We start from the raw sequence: 23,359 nt of genomic DNA on the forward strand, positions 1-23,359 counted from the left end.
AATCAAAAACAAAACAAAAAAACAAACAAAAAACCAATGTCTCAACATGGCGCACACCACTTCTCGTATTCCGTTGGCGAGATCTTAATCCCATAGCACATACAGCTGTAGGAAATATTAGGAAATTTTATTTTGAGCAATCATTTGTCCACCTAAAAATCCGGTATTTTATTGGGGCACCCTGGTGGTTCAGTCAGTTAAGTGTCCAACTCCTGATCTCAGGGTGTCCATCTCAGGGTCATGAGTTCAAGCCCTGTATTGGGCTCCCCACTGGGCATGGAGCCTAAAAAAAAAAATCAGGTGTTTTATAATTAAGGAAGAAGAATAGACTGGATATTAGGTATTACCTATATTTGCCAGATATCATAGAGTTTTTACCAAATGCCCAATGAAGAATATTGTTTATTGTATTGAAATGAATGCACAATCAGAGGCAAAACTGGCTTTTTTTCAATAGTCGGAGAATGAAGTCAATTGAACCTTCAGTGGGCACAGTGTTTTTTCTGTCTGTAGACAAGAATCTTTGGCATTGCTATCAGTAGTCTATCATATGCACAATTTTAAAATAGCTCGAAGGCATTAAAAGGTGCAGAGCTCTTGCAGACTCAAATTAGATAACCCCTAGAGAGGTGAGCTCTGAGCGATGCATAGTTTTCTACTGAGACACAAAATCTTCCTGTTGACTGGGAGTGTTGGGGAAGAGACCAGGTAGAAAAGGATCAGACTGTGGGAGACTTTAATGACAGTGGGGGTGGGGGGGGCTTTGTCTCAGACATACTGGGACCAATTTAAACAAAGTAACAACTTGGAGTTAACCCCAAGGTAGCAGGGTTCATGAATGAAGAGATCTTTGAAGTATGGAGACATTTGAGGAGTTTGGGTGTTGATTTGAGACTAAAAGGGCCCAAAGTAAAATGGAGGCAATGAAACTAAAGGAGAAACGAAAAGTAACTATGGTTTTCAGCCGCAGTTTGGAACCATTTCTATTCAGTTCAACAAATACTGAGTAGCCAAGCGTGCTAGGACCTGTACAAGGTTCTGGGATTCAAAAACAGTAAGATAGAGTTCCTGCCCCCAAGGAATTCCCAATCCCAGGAAGAAGGCTGATATCCCCACAAATAACAGTGCAGCGTGAATGCTATACCAGAGGTCCATTTCAAGGGCTGTGGGAACTCCAGCAAGGGGGCAGTGAAAGACGCCTGAGAGGTGGATAGTTGTGTCACAGGAGGCAATCGGGGCCCAGTAGCATTTTAAAGATATGTGTTATCCAGATGAAGTGGGTTGGATCAGGCCAGGCAGAAGGAGCTGTGTGGACGAAGAGTGGGGATGTGAGTAGTGGAGGACAGTAGTAGAGGAATGGTCAGGAGGAAGCGGGAAAGGCACACAGAAGCCCATTGCTCCGGGACTATAGGTGAAGAGTCTGGACTCTTGCTGATGGATAAGAAGCTCTTCCAACAGAGACACGCTGGGCTTGATGAGAGGTTATAAATCATTTTACACGTATGCAATTTTCAGGGAGCATAGGATACCTCAGGAGAAATAACCGGGGCTCATTCATTTATGGGGTTGCCCAACAGACACTGAAGGATTAAAGACCAGAGCAAATGGGTGAAGAATATCCTAGGGAAACAAAGTTTAGGATCAGGAAGTGGGATCCACAGAAGAATGCCCAGGAAAAAAAAAGGTGGCCAAAAAAGTACAAGAAGCCTCAGAAGATGCCACTTTCCAGGGCAGGGATGGGTCATGATGGCAGCTGGGCCGACACCCTCACAGAAGAATGGAGATCAGCCATTAGTTGCTCCCTGGAAACCAGCTTTGAGAAAGCCGTAGGCTGTGATGTTGGTGATTGACATGTAGAATGCTTTTTCATAGTCGATAGATTAATATTAAGTAGTCTAAGAGACTCACTTTCACAGCTAGCTTATGCTGGCTAATTACTACCGGCTGTAAGATTTCAATGGGAAAACAGTCTACCTGACAGAACACAGTCGTGGTACTTGTGACGAGTTCCCTATCTGTGGTCTCTGGTGGGGGGACAACCTATGAATGGAGGGCATGGCGAGCTCCCCCTTTTTACTTCAAGTGACTTTCTTCCATTATCAGAGTTTATGGATGTCCTTTTTAATATATAAAGTCCAAAGCATTTTATTTTGAATTCTCAGCTGCCACAGTAGCTAACCTGTGATGAGCACAGACATGGGGAAATGGGGACCAGAGGCAGCTGAAATATTGCATTAACCCATTTTATTTTATTTATTTATTTTTTTAAAAGATTTTATTTATTTATTTGACAGATAGAGACCATTTATTTATTTGACAGATAGAGACCACAAGCAGGCAGAGAGGCAGGCAGAGAGAGAGGAGGAAACAGGCTCCCCGCCGAACAGAGAGCCCGATGCGGGGCTTGATCCCAAGACCCTGGGATCATGACCTGAGCTGAAGCAGAGGCTTTAACCCACTGAGCCACCCAGGTGCCCCGCGTTAACCCATTTTAAACGGGAAAACAGTTCTCCACAGTAAGCCTCGTCTGGGGAAGTGTGTAGCCCTCACCTGGTGGAGGAGGTCCTGATACTTGATACATTTACACACAGAGATGGAAATTGTGGCTGTTGAATAAAGGAGTCACCGAATTGTTATCATTTCATGTAACTTCCAGGTACATGTGCTTTCTTGCCTTTTTTTTATTTTTAAACTGTGTTTTGTTATCAAGTTTGTCTGTCCTTGGCTCTAGACTTTGGCTTCTATCTAATAATGACCTAAACCTGCAGTGAGTCACATGACACCAACAATTGTATGCCATATGATGTTTTCTGCTCAGACTTTGTTTCTTCAAACAGTCACATACAGTAAATGGAAGTTATTTCCTCTTTGTGTCATAAGATATGATTGCTCCCCAAAGAGCTGGTGCCGGAACAACCAGAGCAAGAATCCAAATCCTTATTTTCACAGGTGAATTGTCTTACTGTGCTTTGGCACTGCATAAGTAACCATACAGGAGATAAGAGAGTATAAGGGGGAGTAAGACGGGCAGCATTACCGAATCCTGGGGAGGAAAGCAGTTCAAGGAGAACCTGAGGAAGAGTGTCATTTACTCAGGAGACTTGAGGGGGAATGACTGCAAAGGTCTGTTGGTTGGCCAGTAGGTTTGCCCTTTCTGATGTTTTATATAAAGGTTTTGAGGAGTGTGGCAAGAGCAGAAATCGGGTGTCAGAGAGGAAGAAGCGAGGCAGGAAGAGGAAACATCACCAATGCTTGGCTGGTTGAGAATTTGGCCAGAAGAAGGGAAGGTCCTCTGGTGAGCGAGAGGAGAGCAGAATCAAATGAGGCCTGTGTGTGTTTTACGGAACCCTCTTACGCTGGCTGAAACGCAAGTGCTTAACACGGTCTTTCTGCCGGTGGTTCTGTCCGTTCTACACTTGCATTTGGGCTCCATGTTTTCAGGTGGTTGTGGTTCCTGAGAGACTGATGTGTGTATAAGTGGGCCTCCCAATAATTTGTTTTATTCAAACTATTTATTCTGGTTCCAGGGTAGTGTCCTTTCCCAGAGTGAGCTGTCGCCCGCAGCAAACCCAGGGAGCCCGGTTCTCCCTACCTTTCTCTTATGGTGCAAACATAGGACAGGCATTGCTCAGACCCCTTAACAAGGAAGCATTTGAAAGGCCCCGTGTTTGTAGCTGCTGGGGCCAGAAAAGTGTGGAAACAAAAGCCAAGCTACCAGGGTTCTAACGGAGGCCGATATCTTTGTGCTTAGATGAGTGGTAGGTGGATCTTTTTTCTTTTTCTTTTTTCTTTTTTTCTTTTTTAACAATATCAGCTCTGATAAGTAAAATTCTGTCAATAATTTCTATCATTTTTTCTGTTATTAACTTAGCCTATGATCCTCTCAAAGTCAAAACTTTTTATGTCTGGGTTTCATTTTCAATATTTAGAAATGGAAGAAGAAAATAGAAATAGACATTTCTGAAGATCTGTTATGTGCCCCACACTTTATAGTATCTCATTTAGTCTTCAGAAAAAACCCACTAGGGCAAGTATTCTTCTGTCCCATTTTATAGCTGGAAACATAAGAGCCTCAGAGAAGTGGACACACCCAAGCTCACACAGGTCATAAAGGACAGGGCTGTAACTTGAACTCAGGACCATTTGATCTTCCCAGTACACTAATGAAATTATGAAAACATGGCTTGTGACCAATCAGTCATCACATAGGGCATTCTGAGAACATTATTTAGGTGGCAGCTTATTCGCAAGTCAGTGTGACATATCCTTTCCTAGTGTCATCTCTATAAATTCCTGATAATTTGCTCAGACATCTAAGGAACTTCTACTGGGGTTTTCCTCTAGATGTTAAATATTTGTAAATATTTATTCCCAATTTAAAATATGAGATGAGGGGCGCCTGGGTGGCTCAGTGGGTTAAGCCGCTGCCTTCGGCTCAGGTCATGATCTCAGGGTCCTGGGATCGAGTCCTGCATTGGGCTCTCTGCTCAGCAGGGAGCCTGCTTCCCTTCCTCTCTCTCTGCCTGCCTCTCTGCCTACTTGTGATCTCTCTCTCAATCTGTCAAATAAATAAATAAATCTTAAAAAAAAAATAAAATAAAATATGAGATGAGATGGTGGTTAAATATTTATTCCCAATTCAAAATATGAGATGAGATGGTGGTTAAATATTTGTAAATATTTAAATATTTTGTAGCACTTCAGTGTCTTAATATGCCAAAATTCCATCTAGAAACAGGACATACATGGTAAAATAAATCCATACATCTATAAGAGAGTGAAAGTAACTTTTTACCATCTTGGGTAGCAGTAATTTTCCAGAAAGAAAGGAGATGAAATTCTAGTGCTTCAGCACGGATTCTAATGCTACAGTTCAGTCAAAAATCTATTTAAAATGTATAAATGAAAAATATAAGCAATCAAGAGTAAAGCCAAATTAATTGGCATTGAGTTCATATTAGTATTATTCAGTGTTTCCTAAATTATTCTCCAGTGGAACAGGGTGTTCCATAAAATGGACTAATATATTAAAGTCAAATAATATAGATATTTTCCTAATTTGCAGGAAAAATAGATTTACTATATAGACTTAGATAATTTTAAGTTTTTGTAAGAAATTGTTCTTAAACCTTTGTTATCTGTCACCACTGATTGAATGCTAGGTTATCTAGCAGTATTATGATAGATGATCAAGTAAAACAAAATTGCATTTGAATTACTGTACTATATCAGCATTTTGTGGTATTACCTAGAGAGTACCCTGACCCTCAGGTATTTGGCCATCTGAACTAGTTTGAAAAATTAAACTATCAATGAAGTTAGTTTAAAATTTATTCACGAAATGTGGCAGTCAGGACAAGTCAGCCTTATAACTGTAAGATATGGAGTGACCCCACTGAGTAATTATTCAAATATTTATGTAAAGTTTCCCTCTTTGCATTCAGCAAGTATAATAAAATGCTTATGAAAAAATTAATGTCTTACCTACAGCATAATGGACAGTCTCTTTTAGCCTATTTGTACATAAAATGCCAAAATAAACATCAAGAAACCTTTGCAGAGTACATTGAGCATCCCCCCTCTATCCCCCCAGAAAGAAAACACCAGCATGAAATAGATCTGTGATTCTGTATGCTTCATCTCCTCAGGCTGCCCAGTACCTAGCTCATCTATGATGGAAGAATATGATCATTTAAATGCAACAAGAACATCTTTGTAAATGGGCCTGCCCCCTTTCAACAGCAGCACAGAGCTAGAATTCATCTCACCATTGGCTCTGCTTCCCGTAAATGAAGGAGTTGAGTAACCAAGAAGCCAGCTAGACCTTCCTCCCTTCCTGAGCTTTGAGGGCCAGGTCTTTGCAAATTCCACCCTTCCTTCCTGAAAGCCTGGACTCAAAAGGGCAGTAACAGAGAGATGGAAAAAACACACACATCCACCCCATCCTGACCTTTCATCTCTTCTAAGATGGTCTCAGTGTATTTGCCATGGAAAGTATGTCCAGTAGATAGAAAGCGAGAATGGCTTCAAGATGCCTTTAATGGGTAGAAAAAATTATTATGGCTGAGGTTTAATGAACGCTCCTGACGTTCCCTACGGAGCCTGTGGGTTACACCTAAGTAAGTGTAAGTAGCTAAATATTGTGTGCTTTACCCAGCGATGATTAAGGGATAGACATAGGTTTAGGTTGCATTTATGGATCCATAGTAAATAACAGAAGCATATAAATATCCCACACAAGTGTTTTTTAATTAAACTTTTGTCAATAGCTACAGAAAAAGTGCAAAGATAGTGCAGAGAGTTATCATGTTTCTCGCACTCAGTTTCTTTTACTAACACCTTTCATTACCATGTGTATTTGTCACGCCTAAGAAGCCAACACTGGTACATTATTAGCAACTAAATTCTGTATTTGCATTTTGTTTCTTTTTCCCAAACATCTCTTTTTCAGTTCCAGGATACCATCTAACATACCACATTATATTTAGTCATCATGTCTCCTTAAGTCTCGTTCAGACTTACACAAGTATTTTTAAATTACTGAAATATTAGAGTGGATGGTTGGGGATTTTATTACATACGTGATAATTAAGACAGAATTAACCCATAGTGAAGAACTCTGAATTCTGATTTTTTTCCCTTCTGGGAGGAATCCCCTTCATTTCCCAATTCAAAATATGAGATGAGATGGTGGTGATTGGAGAAGTATCCTTTCTTACGCTGGGGTAACTTTAGAAAGAACCTGCAAATTACCCCCGGGACATGCCATTAATTTGCTTTCCTCCCCAAATTTCCCACTGTTGTATCCACAGGAACAAAAAGAGAATATGTTGTGGCTGTGAATATTACAATGTGTGTGGGGGAAGGCTATTTTAAAAAATAATAATAATTTTTCAATTAAAAAAAAAAACAAACTACTGGTGATTTTGTTCCCAGGGCAGGCAGAATGCAATAGCCTATTTATTTCTGAACTGATATTAAGCTAAAGATAATGTATAATTTTGTGTATGTCCGTATAACCACAATCATAAGAGAGAGCAAGAAATAAGGTTCTCAAGAAAGAGAATCTGAGGAAGAACGCATAATCGTTGTGTTAAATCTTAGAGCTGCTTTTATTTTTATTTTTTTTTAAAGATTTTATTTATTTATTTGACAGAGAGAAATCACAAGTAGATGGAGAGGCAGGCAGAGAGAGAGAGAGGGAAGCAGGCCCCCCGCTGAGCAGAGAGCCCGATGCGGGACCCGATCCCAGGACCCTGAGATCATGACCCGAGCCGAAGGCAGCGGCTCAACCCACTGAGCCACCCAGAGCTGCTTTTAAAGCTGACAGTGGAAAGTCCCATTGACACGAAGCACTTCAGCTCCCGTTGCTCTAGTTTCCTTTATAAAAAGAAGTTAAGCCTCTCCAGCTTAACTAGAGAAACATTTTAAGTTAACTAAGGTTTTCCATTTCTTCTGTCACCTCCCTGCTCAAGCCATGATCACTGTGTGCCTGGAACTGTGGCAATAACCTCTTTCAGTTCAGGGGTGTGTGTGGGGGAGTGTGCGCGCGCTCCTAACCACCCTTGTTGGCAAACCTCTTTGGTCCAACCTACACATCACTGCTGAATTAAACCTCCTCAACGTGTCACTGGGCTTATTTTCCTATTCAGAAATCTTTAGAAGCTTCCCATTTTCTAAAGAAGAAAACTGAAATTCTTCAGACTAGCATTAAGTACTTGCTATGATTTAGTTTTACTTCAAGATTTTCAGCAGTCTTTTTCTTTACTCTGGTATACTAGAGTCCCTCCACCAACCAAATATTTCTTCTTCAGTTCACTCAAAACTTTCACTAAATTAATCACTGTAATTATTATGAACAATTCTTTTGTACCTTAATCACTATAGGCTTTCTGCCTTTGAGTCTTTGCTTAGTTTTTTCCTTGGCTCTTACCTAGTATTTCTACCCTTTCTACAAAAGGCGCAGGTAAAAATCCTACCTTCATGTCTCTTTAACTCCCACCCACTTCTCCCTCTAGTGATCTCTCTGTCCTGAGGATTCTTGATTTACATGTGTACTCTCAGTATGTAGGTATATCTCCTCCTAGTTATCTTTTCTGGATATGCATACTTATGTAGTGTCTGCACTGAATTGGAATGTTACCAATTAAATGATTTTTAAATTCTTCTTCCACTTAACATATTATGGACATTTTCGTGTCATTAAATATTTTTTAAAGATTTTATTTATTTATTTGAAAGAGAGATCACAAGTAGATGGAGAGCAGGCAGGGTGGGGGAGAAGCAGGTTCCCTGCTGAACAGAGAGCCCGATGTGGGGCTTGATCCCAGGACCCTGAGATATGACCTGAGCCGAAGGCAGTGGCTCAACCCACTGAGCCATCCAGGCGCCCCCATTAAATATTTTTGAACTGTGATTTTTTTTTTATTTTTTTTATTTTTATTTATTCAACAGACAGAGATCACACGCAGGCAGAGAGGCAGGCAGAGAGAGAGGAAGGGAAGCAGGCTCTCTGGTGAGCAGAGAGCCCGACGTGGAGCTCGATCCCAGGACCCTGGGATCATGACCTGAGCTGAAGGCAGAGGCTTTAACTCACTGAGCCACCCAGGCGCCCCTGAACTGTGATTTTTAATAGTTTCAGAGGTCATCTACATCACATTCCACATTGTATTAAAGCATGTTCACATAGTTAGACATTTAAGGTGTTCCCATTTTTTAGGTAATAGGTAATGTTTTCCTGAACAATCTTACCTCTAATTGTGTATTTGACATAAATTCCTAAGAATGGGCTTACCAAGAATGCCATTTATGAGGTTCTTGATCTGCATTTCCAAATTTCCTTCCAGATAGGTTAGGCCAATTTTTTTTCATGGAACGGTTGTGTTTGAACATGCCTTTTTAAACACTGTCTCATGGGCCCTGGGGGTTATCATTTGCTTGTGAGAAGTTTTGTGAATTCATGTTTGTGAATGAGGTAGTTACAATGTATCTCATTGTAGGTTTACATGTTCTGTTTATAAGGCCTTAATCAGAGGGGTGTCTGCCAGTATTTTCTCTGGGTCTACAGCCTGACTTCTCATCACTTTCTTGACAGTATCTTTCTAAAAGCAGAAGCTCTTAATTTTTATGACTGAAGTAGTGTTGACACACAGTGTTACAGTAGTTTCTGGTAAAGAGCATAGTGATTCCACAAGTTTATACACTCTGTTGGGCTCACCACAGTGTAGCTCCCATCCGCCACTGGGCAACACCATCACAGCATCATTGCCTTGATTACCTATGCTGTGCCTTTCATCGCCATGACTTTTTCATTGCATAGCTGAAGTCTGTGGCTCCGACTCCCTTCACCCATTTTGCTTATCCCCTTAGCCCCGCGCCTCTGGCAGCCATCAGTTTATTCTCTGTATTTATGGGTCTGGTTCTCCTTTTTGTTTGTTCTGTTTTGTTTTGCAGATTCCACACATAAATGAAATCATAGGGTATTTGCCTTTTTCAGTTTGACTTATTTTACTTAGCACCATACTCTCTAGGTCCATGCATGTTGTTGCAAATAGCAATATTTCATTCTCTTTTATCTTTTATGGCTGAATATAATTCCATTGTATAGAAGTATGTGTGAATATATATACACACATACTATATCTTCTGTATCCATTCATCTGTGGGTGGACACTTGGGTTGCTTCCGTATTCTGGAGGCTGCATCAACTTACATTCCTACCCACAGTGCATGAGGTGTTCCCCTTTGGACACATACTCACCGACACTTATTATTTCTTGTCTTTTTGATTCTAGAAATTCTGACACATATAAGGTATTATCTTGTAGTAGTTCTGATTTGCATTTCCTTGATAGTTAGTGATATTGTGTGATTCATGTGTCTGTTTGTCATCTGTTTGTCTTCTGTAGAAAAAAATATATCTGTTTAGGACCTCTGTCCATTTTTAATTGGATTATTTGGGGGAGTTTTTGGTGTTGAGGTTTGTAATTTTTTGAAATATATTTTGTGTATTAACTCCTTATCAGATATATCACTTGCAAATACCTTCTCCCACTCAGTAGGTTGCCTTCTCATTTAGTTGATGGTTTCCTTCACTATGCAAAAGCTTTTTATTTTGGTTTAGTCCCACTAATTTATTTTTGCTTTTGTTTCCTTTGCCTGACGAGACATATCTAGAAAAATGTTGTTACAGCTGATGTTAGAGAAATTATTGTCTTGTGTTTTATTCTAGAAGTTTATGGTTTTCTACCTCACATTTAGGTGTCTTTAATCTAATTTGAGTTTATTTTTGTGTGAGAAAGTATAATGAAGTGGTCCAGTTTCATTCTTTTGTGTATACCTTTCCGATTTTCCCAACACCAGCACCATTTGTTGGGGAGACTGTCTTTTCCCCATCTTGTATTCCTGCCTCCCTTGTTGTTGATTAATTGGCCATATACTGTGGGTTTATTTCTGAGCTCTCTTTTCTGTTCCCTTGATCTATGTGTCTTTTTTTGTACCAGTACTGAACTGCTTTGATTACTAGAGCTTTGTAATATATCTTCACACCTGGGATTGTTATAATCTTCGGTTTTGTTCTTCTTTTTCAAGATTGTTTTGGCCATTCAGGGTCTTTGGAGGTTCACAAATTTTAGGGTTATTTATTCTAATTCGGTTAAAAATACTGTTGGTATTTTGATGAGAATTGCTTTGAATCTGTAGATTGCTTTGGGTAGTATGGATATTGTAACAATATTATTTCTTCCAATCCATGATTGCTTTCTTCAATTTCTTTTGTCCGCATCTTATTTTTTTTTAAAGATTTTTATTTATTTATTTGAGAGAGAGATAGTGAGAGAGAACATGAGGGAGGAGAAGGTCAGAGAGAGAAGCAGACTCCCCGTGGAGCTGGGAGCCCGATGCGGGACTCGATCCCGGGACTCCGGGATCATGACCCGAGCCGAAGGCAGTCGTCCAACCAACTGAGCCACCCAGGCGTCCCTCTTTTGTCCGCATCTTAATAGTTAAAAGAGTTGAGGTTACCTCCTTGGTTAAAATTATTCCTAGGTATTTTATTCTGTTTGGTGCAACTGTAAATGGAATTGTTTTCATAATTTCTCTTTCTGCTACTTCGTTATTAGCGTATAGAAATGCAACTGATTTCTGTGTATTAATTTTGTATCCTGTGACTTTGCTGAATTCATTTATTGCTTCTAATAGTTTTTTATATGTATAGTATCATATCATCTGCAAATAGTGACAATGTTACTTCTTTCATACCAATTTGGATACCTTTTATTCCTTTTTCTTGTCTGATTGCTGTGGCTAGGACTTGCAGTACTGTGTTGAATAAAAGTGATAACAGTGGACATCCTTGCCTTGTTCCTTATTTTAATGGAAAAGCTCTCAGTTTTTCACCATTGATTACTATGTTATCTATAGGTTTTTCATGTTGGCCTTTATTATGTTGAGGTGTGTTCCCTCTAAACTTGCTTTATTGAGCATTTTTAACATAAACAATGTTGAATTTTGTCAAATGCTTTTTCTGCATCTACTGAGATGATTGTATGACTTTATATCCTTCATTTGGTTAATGTGATGTATCACATTGATTAGTTTGTAAATAGTGAACTGTCCTTGATTGAACCATCCCCAGAACAAAAGCTTTTAATTTTGATGATGTTCAGTATCAAATTGTCATGGAATTTGCTTTTAGTGTCTTACCTAAGAAATCCTCAGCTAGTCCAGAGTCACAGAGATTTTCTCCTGTGTTTTCTTGAGAAGTTTTATAGTTTTAAGTTTTTATAGTGATTCTTTAAATTAATTTTTTCACATGGTATGAGATATCAATTGGGATTCATTTTCTCATGGTAATTAATAAAAGATACAAATTTTTCCAGATAAGGAAATTAAAATAAAAACTCGTCTATCAAAGATATGTTTGTTGTGTAAAAAAGAGAGAAGTAGTTTGGCTTTAAGGTGATACACAGGAATTATTGCTACTAGATTATGTCTTCAGTCTTCAGTCTAATTTGGGGCATTACTCAGATGAGTAGATGAATGATTATCGTCAGAAAACCATACCTTGTATTACCACTTGGGTTGTTTGGGAGCTAGATTTTTTTTATTTCACTTAAGTGACTAATGTAATTGTGTTAATTAATATATTTATACAACAAGCATTTTTGAGAGTTAAGGAGTACAAAACACTACACTTCTTGGATAGTGTGGGAAAAAATTTCTCTGCAGTCCATGAACAACCTGTATGCAATTAACATCCAATTTCTAGAATGAAAGGAAGTCAACATAATTAACTTTCTTGAACCATAAAATTATAACATAAGAAACATCTGTCAACATTGAGAGATTTTTGGGCTCTTGGGAATGTACTACTAAAGATTATTAAATGAAAGATGGGATAAGTAAGAAGATTTTGTGAATATCCTTGAAGTTATATGTTAAATGAAAAGTTTCTCAGTAATTGGCAGGGCCACCAAAGCCTTTTTATCACCTGTTTTTCTCTGTAGGTCATCAGCTCAATGAGCTCCCTTTCTGAGTACTGCCTGCCTTCCATTCTGCGTACATTATTTGACTGGTATAAAAGGCAAAATGGCATTGAGGATGAATCACATGAATACAGACCAAGAACAAGCAATAAATCAAAAAGGTACATTTCTTTTGTGTAGGAATTATGAGGTTCCTTCCTTCCTTCCAGAAACATAAGTCAAAATGGGATTTATGCATCATCTAAATCTGCCTGTCTGCACATGGATACCTAGCAGGTGCTGCAGGGGACAGGGCAGGGACAGCCGTCTAGCTAGCAGTGGGAGTACTAGTCACTGTCACTTGTCACAGGTTGAAAAGATATACTTAGCCTTATTTTGACATTGGTGGGGCAGGTGTAAAGGGCCCTAGGTTACCCTCTTGTCTGATTTTTTCCTGAGCTCTTTCTCCTCCAGTGTATACCTAAAAGCAGAAGGGCTGTTGCAGGCCCTGCGTGATGCTGTCTCATCCTTGCTAGTATCCTTGAGTGCCCAGGGTGCCTGTGTGGGAAGGAGGTGGGGTGGGACATCAGCAGTAGGCCTGGAGCTGCCACAAATTAACCGTGTGACTTTGGACAACTCACCATCTCTCTATACTTTAGTGTTTTTGCGAGGAAAAACAGGGAAGTCAGGTTGCATCATCTCAAACTTCCCTTGCAGCTGAGAATTTTGTTTATTCTATGCTCCCCTTCTCTTATGGATTTGAAAAGTGGAACTTGCTGCTACAGAAACACTTTAACAACCATAAAATTTAAGACTCATGTACTGTCAAATGAATGGGCATCCCCCAAAAGTTAATGTAAATATAAGTAATTTCATGTTTGAAATATAAGTAAATATAAGAAAGTTTGCTATATTTACCTTTAAAAAATATTTTAGAAACAGACTTCTTTGTATGAATTGATTATGCATTTTTAAGGAGAAGTAAACTGAAATGAATTATTCAGAAAATCAGACATTAATTACTTCTTGTGAGTGATTTATCTCTTTCATTTCTCTTGACACTTCTAATACATTTTTTAAAATACCCACTTCTCAGTGTTATGGAATGAATTACATTTCATCCACACTTGTAATTTCATTTTAGAATATGCTTGAGTTTATGCAAGATTGAGTCCTTTATTTATCATCTTGTTTGGGAGAGAAATTAATAGGTTTTCATGTTGAATCATTTTTTAGTTGAAGAGAGGGAATTTTTTTGTGATGTAATTTACATGTGGCAAAATTCATTCTTTTAAAGTGTGTAGTTCTGTGCTTTTAGTATATTCACAAGGTTGTACAGCCATCACTACTAACTCCAGAACATTTTATCACCCCAAAAAGAAAACCTATTCTAATTAGCGGTCTCTTCTTACAAATATTTTTGATGTATATAATTTTAAAGGTAAAATCTTAATTCTGTGTCTAAAAATGGTTCAGAATGTGTGATCAGTAAGCTAATTGTATCAGGGGCACCTGGGTGTCTCAGTTGGTTAAGTATCTGACTTTCACTCAGGTTATGGTCTTAGGGTCCTGGGATCGAGTTCATGTATGGCTTCATGCTCAGCAGGGAAATCTGCTTGTCTTCGCTCTGCTGCTTCCCCTGCTTGTGCTCCTTCTCTCTCTCATATAAATAAATAAAATCTTTAATTAATTAATGGTATCATTTTATTATTCTTCTCATATTACATGTTAGTTTATAAACAGATAATAAACTTTTCTTGGGAGTGAGGAATGGAGCCATTTTAGTGAGTTGAATTGAGTTTTAGTTTTGTCTGTTTTGTCAGAATATGTTTACTAAAACTGGATTATTTATTAACTAATTTCTTTATGGATTGGAAAATAACATTTTAAAAGTCATGTTACTGATTGTTTTGAGGAGATCAGAGTAATTTCCAAGATCAAATAGGGCATCAGGACAAAGAAATTCAACTTAGCAGCATTTAATTAACATTTGGGAGTACAAATAAGAATGTTTGGGAGAAAGCCAAAAGAATAAGTGTGTCTAGAGCATGATGTAGGTAATAATGCAAGTTTCTGTTACTAGAAGAAAAGAAAAGAGGAACTTTAGAGGAAGCATAAGCAACTGAAAACAGTCAAATGTGACAGATGTGTACTAGGGTTACGATTTCTAAGATTAGTACAACATCAACATTTTGACTGCCAAATAAATTTGTCAAATGCTGCTGGCTCCTGGCAGTTAGACCTCAAACCAGCAATAAAGTTGAATTCATTATTGGAAAAGTATAGGTCTTATTTTTATATGAAATCATAAATTGACTTATTAAAAAGAATCAGGGGTTTAAAGTTTTTGTCCCTGCCAAGAACTGCTTCCTCAAGGTCCTCTGGCCCCTTTAAAAGGCTCTTGTTGGCCATCCAACACAACAAGTTTCTGTCTACTGCCGTTGGCCATCTTTGAAAGCTCTCCTTCCTTTCAGTCTTCAAACTTCTTATTTACTTATTCCATGATATAATCTCTAGGTCAGACTTATGAATGGTCTCTTTTCTTAATACAATTCTATGTGTTTTCTGCTCCTCCAGCTGGCAGAAGCTCTTACCGGTTCTAGTGGGTCTTGAAAGACTTCAGATAGATGATTTGGGCCAGCGCTCTTCCTCTTGGCAGGACGAGTCACAGTGATCCTGAATGAATGAGTTCCTACCCTGTCCATACATTTCTCCTTGAGAGTTACAGTTACAGCCTCCCTTGTTAACCTATTCTGTCATCCACCAGCCTTCATTTGACTTGCTCAAAGTTTCAGAGCTTCTCCAGAAGTTCTTTTCTAGATCTTAAATATCACCTTCCTTTCTTCTCATTCCCATTGTCTGAAGGGAAAAACATTCGATATTTAAAATGTTCTTGATTTATTTTAAACATACCTGCCTGACAAGCCCAAATCTGGCCATCCTTTCTCATGGCTTTTCCTTACTATGCAAGCATTGAGCAGTTCCGTGTTCAAGAGACTATGTTAAATACAGTAAATGCTTTATCTTGTTTAATACTCAAGCAGACCTTTCTGTAATTATTATTCCCATTTTGTAAATGCAGAGATTACTGGTAGATAGAAGAGGCATCATTTTAATCCAGGACTGTTCCACACCAAAGCCAGGGCTCTTAGCCACAGTTCTGTGCTAGAGTCTCGGCAATCATGTCATTTGTCTTTCTTGGTTCAATTCCAAATTAGCCCTCAATGAATACGTTAGATAAGCAGAAACTGGGGGTTGGGCTGGGGGTGGATGAACATTTCTGTCCTTCTGCCAGTGCTAATTCTGCTCCCTAAACTTTGAGTGAGTTCAAATGACTCCACTTTGCCTCTTCCTACCTCTTCTTCCACCTGTTTTATGACCATTCTCTCTCCCACTGCCCCCTCACTTCTTCATTCATAAATCTCAAGTGACAGAAGGTCAAGAGGAAAGAGGCATGGAAACTAGAAAAGAATAGTGATTTCTAACCTTTCTCCACCCTCTGTAGTCCTGCTGTAGCTGATAATCACATTTTGTCCTTACAGTTTCCTACATTGTGTATCTTTCTTTCACAGGAGCTTCTCAATATCCACCTCTGTTATGGCAGCCCTGCCCTGGGTCTCTCTCCATTCTACAGATGATAAAATTCCAGAAAGTTACCTTAGAAAAGTCCATGGAATGACACCTGGGTGGCTCAGTCAGTTAAGTGTCTGCCCTCAGGTCAGATCATGATCCCAGGGTCCTAGGATAGAATCCTTCTTCAGGCTGCCTGATCAGTGGGGAGCCCGCTCTCCCTCTGCCCCTCCCCTTGCTTGTGCTCTCTCTCTCTCACCCTCTCTCCCTCAAATAAAATCTTTATAAAAATAAATAAAGAAAGAAAGGTCCATTGAATCCATTGAGATTCACAAGTAGCTACTCAAGCTGACATGGTTGAAAAGTTGAAATTTGAAGTAAAAATTCTGGTCCAATGTGAGTTCCCTACCCCTCACTGATAATAAGAAGCGTTAGCCTATATTTACCACTGTAATCTCATGATAGCAGAACTGGTTTGCAGTCCATTGGGAATGCGCCTTGATGTCTGGTGAATTGTATCACTTCCTGAGTATCTTCAATGACACTGAATGTGAATATTTTAAATTTTACAGTGATGAACAACAACGAGATTATTTAATGGAAAGACGGGACCTCGCCATTGATTTTATTTTTTCTTTAGTATTAATAGAAGTTTTGAAACAGGTAGGTCAGGAATTTAATGTTCCTTTTAGATAAGATTTATCTAAAAACTACTTACGTTTTTAAAATCTAAGTTTTAAATTGTTGGTGAATTTCAGATACTGAGTCATGTGAATTATGCTTATTGACTGCTAGAGGCCATATAGTTTCCAGAAGTACTGTTACTGATTTGATCTTTAATATTCCCTTCCAAGTTTAGAGCTATCTTTTTCTTTTTTCTTTTCAGATTCCACTTCATCCTGTAATAGACAGTCTAATACATGATGTTATTAACTTGGCTTTCAAGCACTTTAAGTACAAAGAAGGGTAAAGTAATTTCTCTCCTTAGAATTCTGAAGAAGTTGGGTACTTAAATCTAAAACAAGTGTGCTCTTTTTAGATGACGGGGGAACCCCTCACTTGTCTCATCATATCTTATTTAGGTACCTGGGTCCTAACACTGGCAATATGCACATTGTGGCCGACCTGTATGCGGAAGTCATCGGCGTGTTGGCACAAGCTAAGTAAGTGAACGTCAGTCCTTTACCATAAGAACTTGAGTGCCTCTTCTACCTCAGTCCAGCCCCACTCTCAGGAAAGGACTGTGTGTGAGCTCGCAGAGAGCTAGGCTTCTTTTTGCGATGGCGCCATGTCTCTGAAACTGACTAAAACTCCCTCAAGGCAAGTACCAAGTCTGTTTTCAGTCATTTTCTCTAGCATCTGTTTTATCTGGCAGTTGGGTCAGGACCTACCTGGAGTCCATGAGTTTCAGACTACTGCATCAAAGAAGGAAGTGGACTAACCCAATTACTTTTTCTCTCTGCCCTAATATTCCAAAGACATTTACCAGTTTTAGAAGTTTTGTTTTATATATTCCATGAGTGAGTAGTTATGATATATATCATCTGTGAATGGGAAAATTCCATTCTAGAATGTCCCTCTACTATAGACCTTACTTAATTCAGCTGAGCTAAAAATGTCCCAGACTCTGTCATGGAAACAAGTCGGGGGAAAATTCTCATTGCTAAATTTATCTGGCCCCATAACACTACTTAGCAGGCTAGAACAAAGTGGGGTTAGACTATTAGCAATAAAATACTTCTCCAAAAATGATATCACACCTTATTCACCCATCTTCATCTTATTCAACCCTGAGGCAAATCAAGCAAAATCCTGAATGCCGAGATTAGGCAAAATGAGCCAGAGACAAAATATGAATCCAGGCCAGGAGGTGAGCTTAAAACAACAGTGATACCCTGATGCTTGTGAAATGCAATCCTCAGAAAGAGATTTTTATCAACAAGAGATGGAATTTCCTAACTTAATAGCATGGAAATACCCAGTTAATCCAAAAACAAAATTTTATAAAAAGTATTTACTTAGCAACCTTACCTAGTGAAAACAGAGACAAGAACCCAGGAAATATACCCCCCAAATTCTTCAGTGTGACTTATTTAACCCGGTTTATCTAGTCATCTCAATTATATATTTTTTCTAACATGTAAAACATCATGTTAGATGGGAGAGAGGTAGGGACACTGATGCCAGTGAGAAATATCAAGGTCAAAGACTAGCAGCAACAGAGAGAAAGAAAAAGTAGCCAAAGTCTACATAAGAACTAAACTACAGAGTTATCTGGGCCATTTTGCATGAGATTATGTTGACTTTTTTTGCAGCCCGTCATCATAATTGTGGTTCGTGAGCCATCAAGGACTAAAAAGCCCAATACATCACTTTCTATTGCAACTGAATATAAAATTTTGGCATTTTGAAGGGAGAAGCTTCAATTACCTAGCAAGTTGATTCACATGTATCAAACCCATTTCTAGAAAAGATCATAAAAATAAGTTATTGATATGTTTTTTGGCTCATTTGTGTTAAACCCTGAAAATCTCAGCATATTCCTGTGTAATTCCTTCTGCAATTATTCCAGCCCAAGTCTCTTATACTATTATTTGGAAAATTTAATTTGCTAAAAATGGCTTTTTGTGTTTTTCTTAGTTGTTGTGAACTATGCGTGACAACATTGGTTACTGTAGATGAGCTTCCTTAGCAGTAGTGATGTTAAGTTGATTGTGAATGAACTGAGAAACAATGTCATAACTAAGCCACATTCTAAGTTTATAGGAATTTCTATATTAGGTCAGATTTATGTGATCCACCAAGCCAGTGTTCTCTTGCCGCCAACCATGGCTTGTTTTAATTTCCATGATGTCAATATTTGTCCTAATTCTTACCCAGCAATAGCTGGGTATGTAAAATGTCTCAATTTGGACAATGCTCCCGTACTTGCCAGTCATAAGAGAATCCCTTGGTCAGTGTCTTCTTATGGTAACTTCAGTAGTGTATAGTAATCACAGTGATATATTCTCAACCAGTCAATGTATAGGTAACCTTTATTAATAGTACAATCCTGTGTCATAATCCAAATTATCACATTGTTTCCTTTTTGTGAATATGCCAGAAACATTACTTTGTCATTGCCATAGAAAAGTACTGTTTACTTTGTTCTCGGGGGGCGGGGGGAGGATGTATGCTTATCTAGTACAGGGTGGTTATCTTTTTTTTTTTAATAAACTTGAGTAATATAGCAATTCTAATTTTAGACTTTAGATCTAGCTCCCAGTGGTAATGCATATGAAATATTTTCTTCTTTATGACTTTTAGTTATTAAAGCTTAATTTTAGTCTAAGTTTTAGCGAAATCACTATTTTTTACTTACTAATGATAATGCACTTAATTCCTGTCATAAAGGGAAAAAATTTTTGCTATTTAGTGATTATCACCCAAAGCGTTGACTTTCTGAAAGTCAGTTAAGTTAAAGTTTGACTTTTTTAGGTTAAGTTTTTTTGGTTAAAATCTGATATATTTATTTAAATAGTGATAATGGCCTCTAAGATTCATAGATTTCAAAATTACTTTCTCTTTATACAATATAATCATAATGTATATATTCTTAAACTCTCACTTTTATAATATGTATGAATCATTTTAAAGCAGTTTATTTTTCATATGGATGTTCCAGTATTTCAAAGACCAAGTAATCATTGAGTTACTGTATTTACTAAAGGCACAGTCATTACAAATGAATTAATTTTTCCCTAAAATTACTTTACAGAAAAATACATTTTAAGTGCAAATAGATTTTGGGATACTTTTAATGCTAAAATAGTATGTTTATGTCATCTGGGACTTTTAAAAGTAAAAGATAGCCATATTTATTCTTCATTGAAAAATAAATAGACTGTCAGCCACCCACTCCTGAGACTGTTGACCTAGTAAGTTATACAAGTAACCTGCCCTCTCCTACCGCTCCTTGTTTTAGTCCTGGATTAGGGATAGAAAACAAACTTTCCTAAGTATCATATGGTCTTTAAGACAGTATAATTCTAACCTATAAGATTACTTTTTCCTTTCAAGCTTTCACATTTCAAAATTAAAATCCTTGGTAAGTTTTTTAGTGTTTGGGAATAACTTGAATAAAAATACAGTTTAAAAATCCAGTTGAGAATTAATAGATTTATATAATCTTGATTAAAAATGTTCCTTCCGTTGCTTTGCACGCCATTTCTGCCTCCCACCCTTTATTATCACTGCCTAAAGACTCAGCCTTTACCCCAGCTCAAATCCCCAGAAATCTCTACTAATTTTCCGGCTGGAAAGAGCCCTTTCATTCTCCTATGCCCTGGAGCCTCTTTAAGTGTGTTAGTCTCATAAAGCAATGTGAAATACGAGAAAGTGATTTGGCCTGACCATTCCACCTCCCGGAAGGATCAGTGAGATTCCAGCAAAGGGTCAGGCAGTGGCAAACACACCTCACAAAAAATAATAACAACAACAATTATTATTATAAATAATATTTAATAATTTAAATAAATACTAGTCATAATTGGTTTAATGAATAAACAATGTAAATAAATAATATTTAATGGTTATTACTCTTATTAACATTTTTAAATTATTATTGTTATTATTATTCACATCGCTTTATCTTCCCAATCAAACTGTATACATTGTTCTTAGGACAGTGACTGTATTTCATAGTTCATGACAAGGTAAGGCAGCTGGAGTATGGTAGAAATCCCTGGAATTTGTGTCAGAAGACCTGCGTTTGAGTCGTCTTTGTCATGTTGATCTTCCATGTCTGTTTCCTTATTTGTAAAATGGAAATGTGTTCACTGCCTGACACAGTGGATTGTTGTGAAGGCAAAAATATAAAACAATATAATGTGCATAAAATATAAATCGTCTTACAAATATACCTTATCATGATTCCATGTGCAGATCAGTGTTTCATAAACTTTAGACAGCAAAATCACCTCTAGAACTTGTTAAACAAGAGTCCTGGAAATCAGCCCTAGGGTTTCTTACTCAGTGGGTGTGGGGTGGGCCAATAATGAGTGTTTCTCCTAAGTTCCCAGGCAGTGCTGCTGCTGATGATGATCTGGGGGCCATGCTTGGAGAACCACTGGTCCAGACATGACAGCACAGAGATTAAGTGTAGGGACTCTAGAGCCAGACACTTGGCTTGAAATTCTGGCTGTCACTTACCAGCTGTGCGACTTGAGCACATGAAGAAGTCTCAGCCTCAAGTTCCTGTTCTGTCAAAAGGGTTTAATAATACTACTCTGCTCAAGTTGTGAGGATTGAATGATCATGAAGATGAACTATAGGGTTGTCTGAACTTTGCTTGGCATATTGTATGTGCTGGATGTCTCCCTATAGCTGTCATGGTCACTGTCTTCAGTATCAGGTATTTTCTACTCTAGAAGGAGGAGGAAAGAAAGATGATATTGGCATTTGAATTTTCTGTTTTCTGCTCCATTGCCTTCTTAAAAACCTCTTTTATTGGGAAATATGTGTAGCAAACATGAAGAAAAGTCTGTAAATTGGCTTAAGAAAAATGCAGTTCTAACAAATTATTACTAAACGAGTCCCACTTAACTTTCTGCACCCACGGCAGGAGCAAGAAAGTGGCCAGCTGTTGCCAAGTCTCTAAGACCAACTTGCCCATCATGGCCGTCTGTACTGCCTTCTGGTGAAACAGTACCTTCATGTTTACTGCCTATTTTATTTGACCTCGAGTTTCTACCTTGAGCTATCAAGAGTTTTCTCAACCTTCCAGGATTCTGCTAGTTGGCCTTTAACTTTTATAATCATAATAACCTCTTTAATCATGCCTTGCTCCTAATTGACCTTTTCACATATGTGGAATCCCAGGCTGACTGTCTCAGGAAGCAAAACACAATGAGTTTTAGAATGCTTTCCTTTTTCTTTTAACTAGGCATTTCAGAAATAGTTAGGATAGCTTTTATGTATATTTCCCTCTACCTTGGGTACTTTGCAGATCTGCTACTATTTTCCAACCTCTTAGGGTCTATTCTTTTTTATAATCTTATATGATAATGTTGTAATTAATATTATTAATTGTTACTATTTTACTGTTTATACAGACACCTCAAGCTCCTTGTAGACTTTGTCTCTTTAGTTGTAACATCCCAGGCATGAAGAAAATGCTTATTCAATCTTTTTTTTTTAATTTATTTTTTATTTATTTTCAGCATAACAGTATTCATTATTTTTGCACCACACCCAGTGCTCCATGCAATCCGTGCCCTCTATAATACCCACCACCTGGTACCCCAATCTCCCACCTCCCACCCCGCCACTTCAAGCCCCTCAGATTGTTTTTCAGAGTCCACAGTCTCCCATGGTTCACCTCCCCTTCCAATTTCCCCCAACTCCCTTCTCCTCTCTAACTCCCCATGTCCTCCATGCTATTTGTTATTCAATCTTTTAGATTCAATTTGAATTGTTTCATTATTAGATTCTCCTCAACCTAAAAATATTTTTTACAATGATCATTAACCAAAAAGCATGAAAGAAACAACAATAGAAAACTCTGGAAATGGATTAGGACTATTTCTTGCTGTCATTGTCACAAAGAGCAGGCCTGTGCTATTGCTCAGATGCTTACAATTAGACATACTTCAGGTCCCTGGGGTTGGCAGGTATGCTGGAAATTGCCCAGCCTGAGGAAATGGAGCTTTTTGTTGTGCTCAATTTAAGAGCGAGGCCGTTTTGAGAGGGTCTGAATAACCCTGGATCTTCTCCCTGACTGAAGGAAACATTGAGCATCTCATAGACTAAGAGAAGGAGAGGTTTGTACTCTTTGCCCAATCCCACATAGTAGATCTTTACAAAATGACAGCCATGTTCTTCAACTAATTCAAAGGACTCCTGTCACTGTGCCCTGTCACTCCTAGACACTGGAGGCCTCCATTATGGTCACTTTCAACCCATTATTTGATAAACCACTCCTCTTGTTCTCTTTTTAGATTCCCTGCTGTGAAGAAGAAATTTATGGCAGAACTCAAGGAATTACGACACAAAGAGCAGAGCCCATATATTGTTCAGAGCATTATCAGCTTGATAATGGGGATGAAATTCTTTCGAATTAAGATGTATCCCGTGGAGGACTTTGAGGCTTCTCTTCAGTTTATGCAGGTAGGTAACTTTTTGGGCAGGAGAACCAGGGGGCTATCAGCCTGAACAACTCCCTTCATCAGAATGACTGACTTGGAACGTGAAAGCCCATTCACTTGACAATGTAAAGAAGTCCTACTTTTTCCTCAGTAGTGCATAACGTGCTTTGTAACCAAATGCTAGAGTTGCAGGCAGATAAT

General features: G+C 38.3%; 1 protein-coding gene across 7 annotated transcripts in view; it reads left to right on the forward strand.

Moving 5' to 3' along the window:
• The window catches only part of FRY (FRY microtubule binding protein), a 349,740-nt gene that overhangs the window by 157,439 nt on the left and 168,942 nt on the right, over window positions 1–23,359 (forward strand). For all 7 annotated transcript variants that reach the window (XM_044249549.1, XM_044249551.1, XM_044249550.1 and 4 more), the window contains exons 4-8: window positions 12,507–12,646; window positions 16,607–16,697; window positions 16,921–17,000; window positions 17,117–17,197; window positions 23,012–23,180. In XM_044249549.1, the coding sequence (XP_044105484.1) occupies window positions 12,507–12,646; window positions 16,607–16,697; window positions 16,921–17,000; window positions 17,117–17,197; window positions 23,012–23,180 (561 nt within the window). The remainder of the gene's footprint in view (window positions 1–12,506; window positions 12,647–16,606; window positions 16,698–16,920; window positions 17,001–17,116; window positions 17,198–23,011; window positions 23,181–23,359) is intronic.

This window comes from Neovison vison, chromosome 5 (assembly GCF_020171115.1).
Source record: "Neovison vison isolate M4711 chromosome 5, ASM_NN_V1, whole genome shotgun sequence".
Classification (NCBI taxonomy): Eukaryota; Metazoa; Chordata; class Mammalia; order Carnivora; family Mustelidae; genus Neogale; species Neogale vison.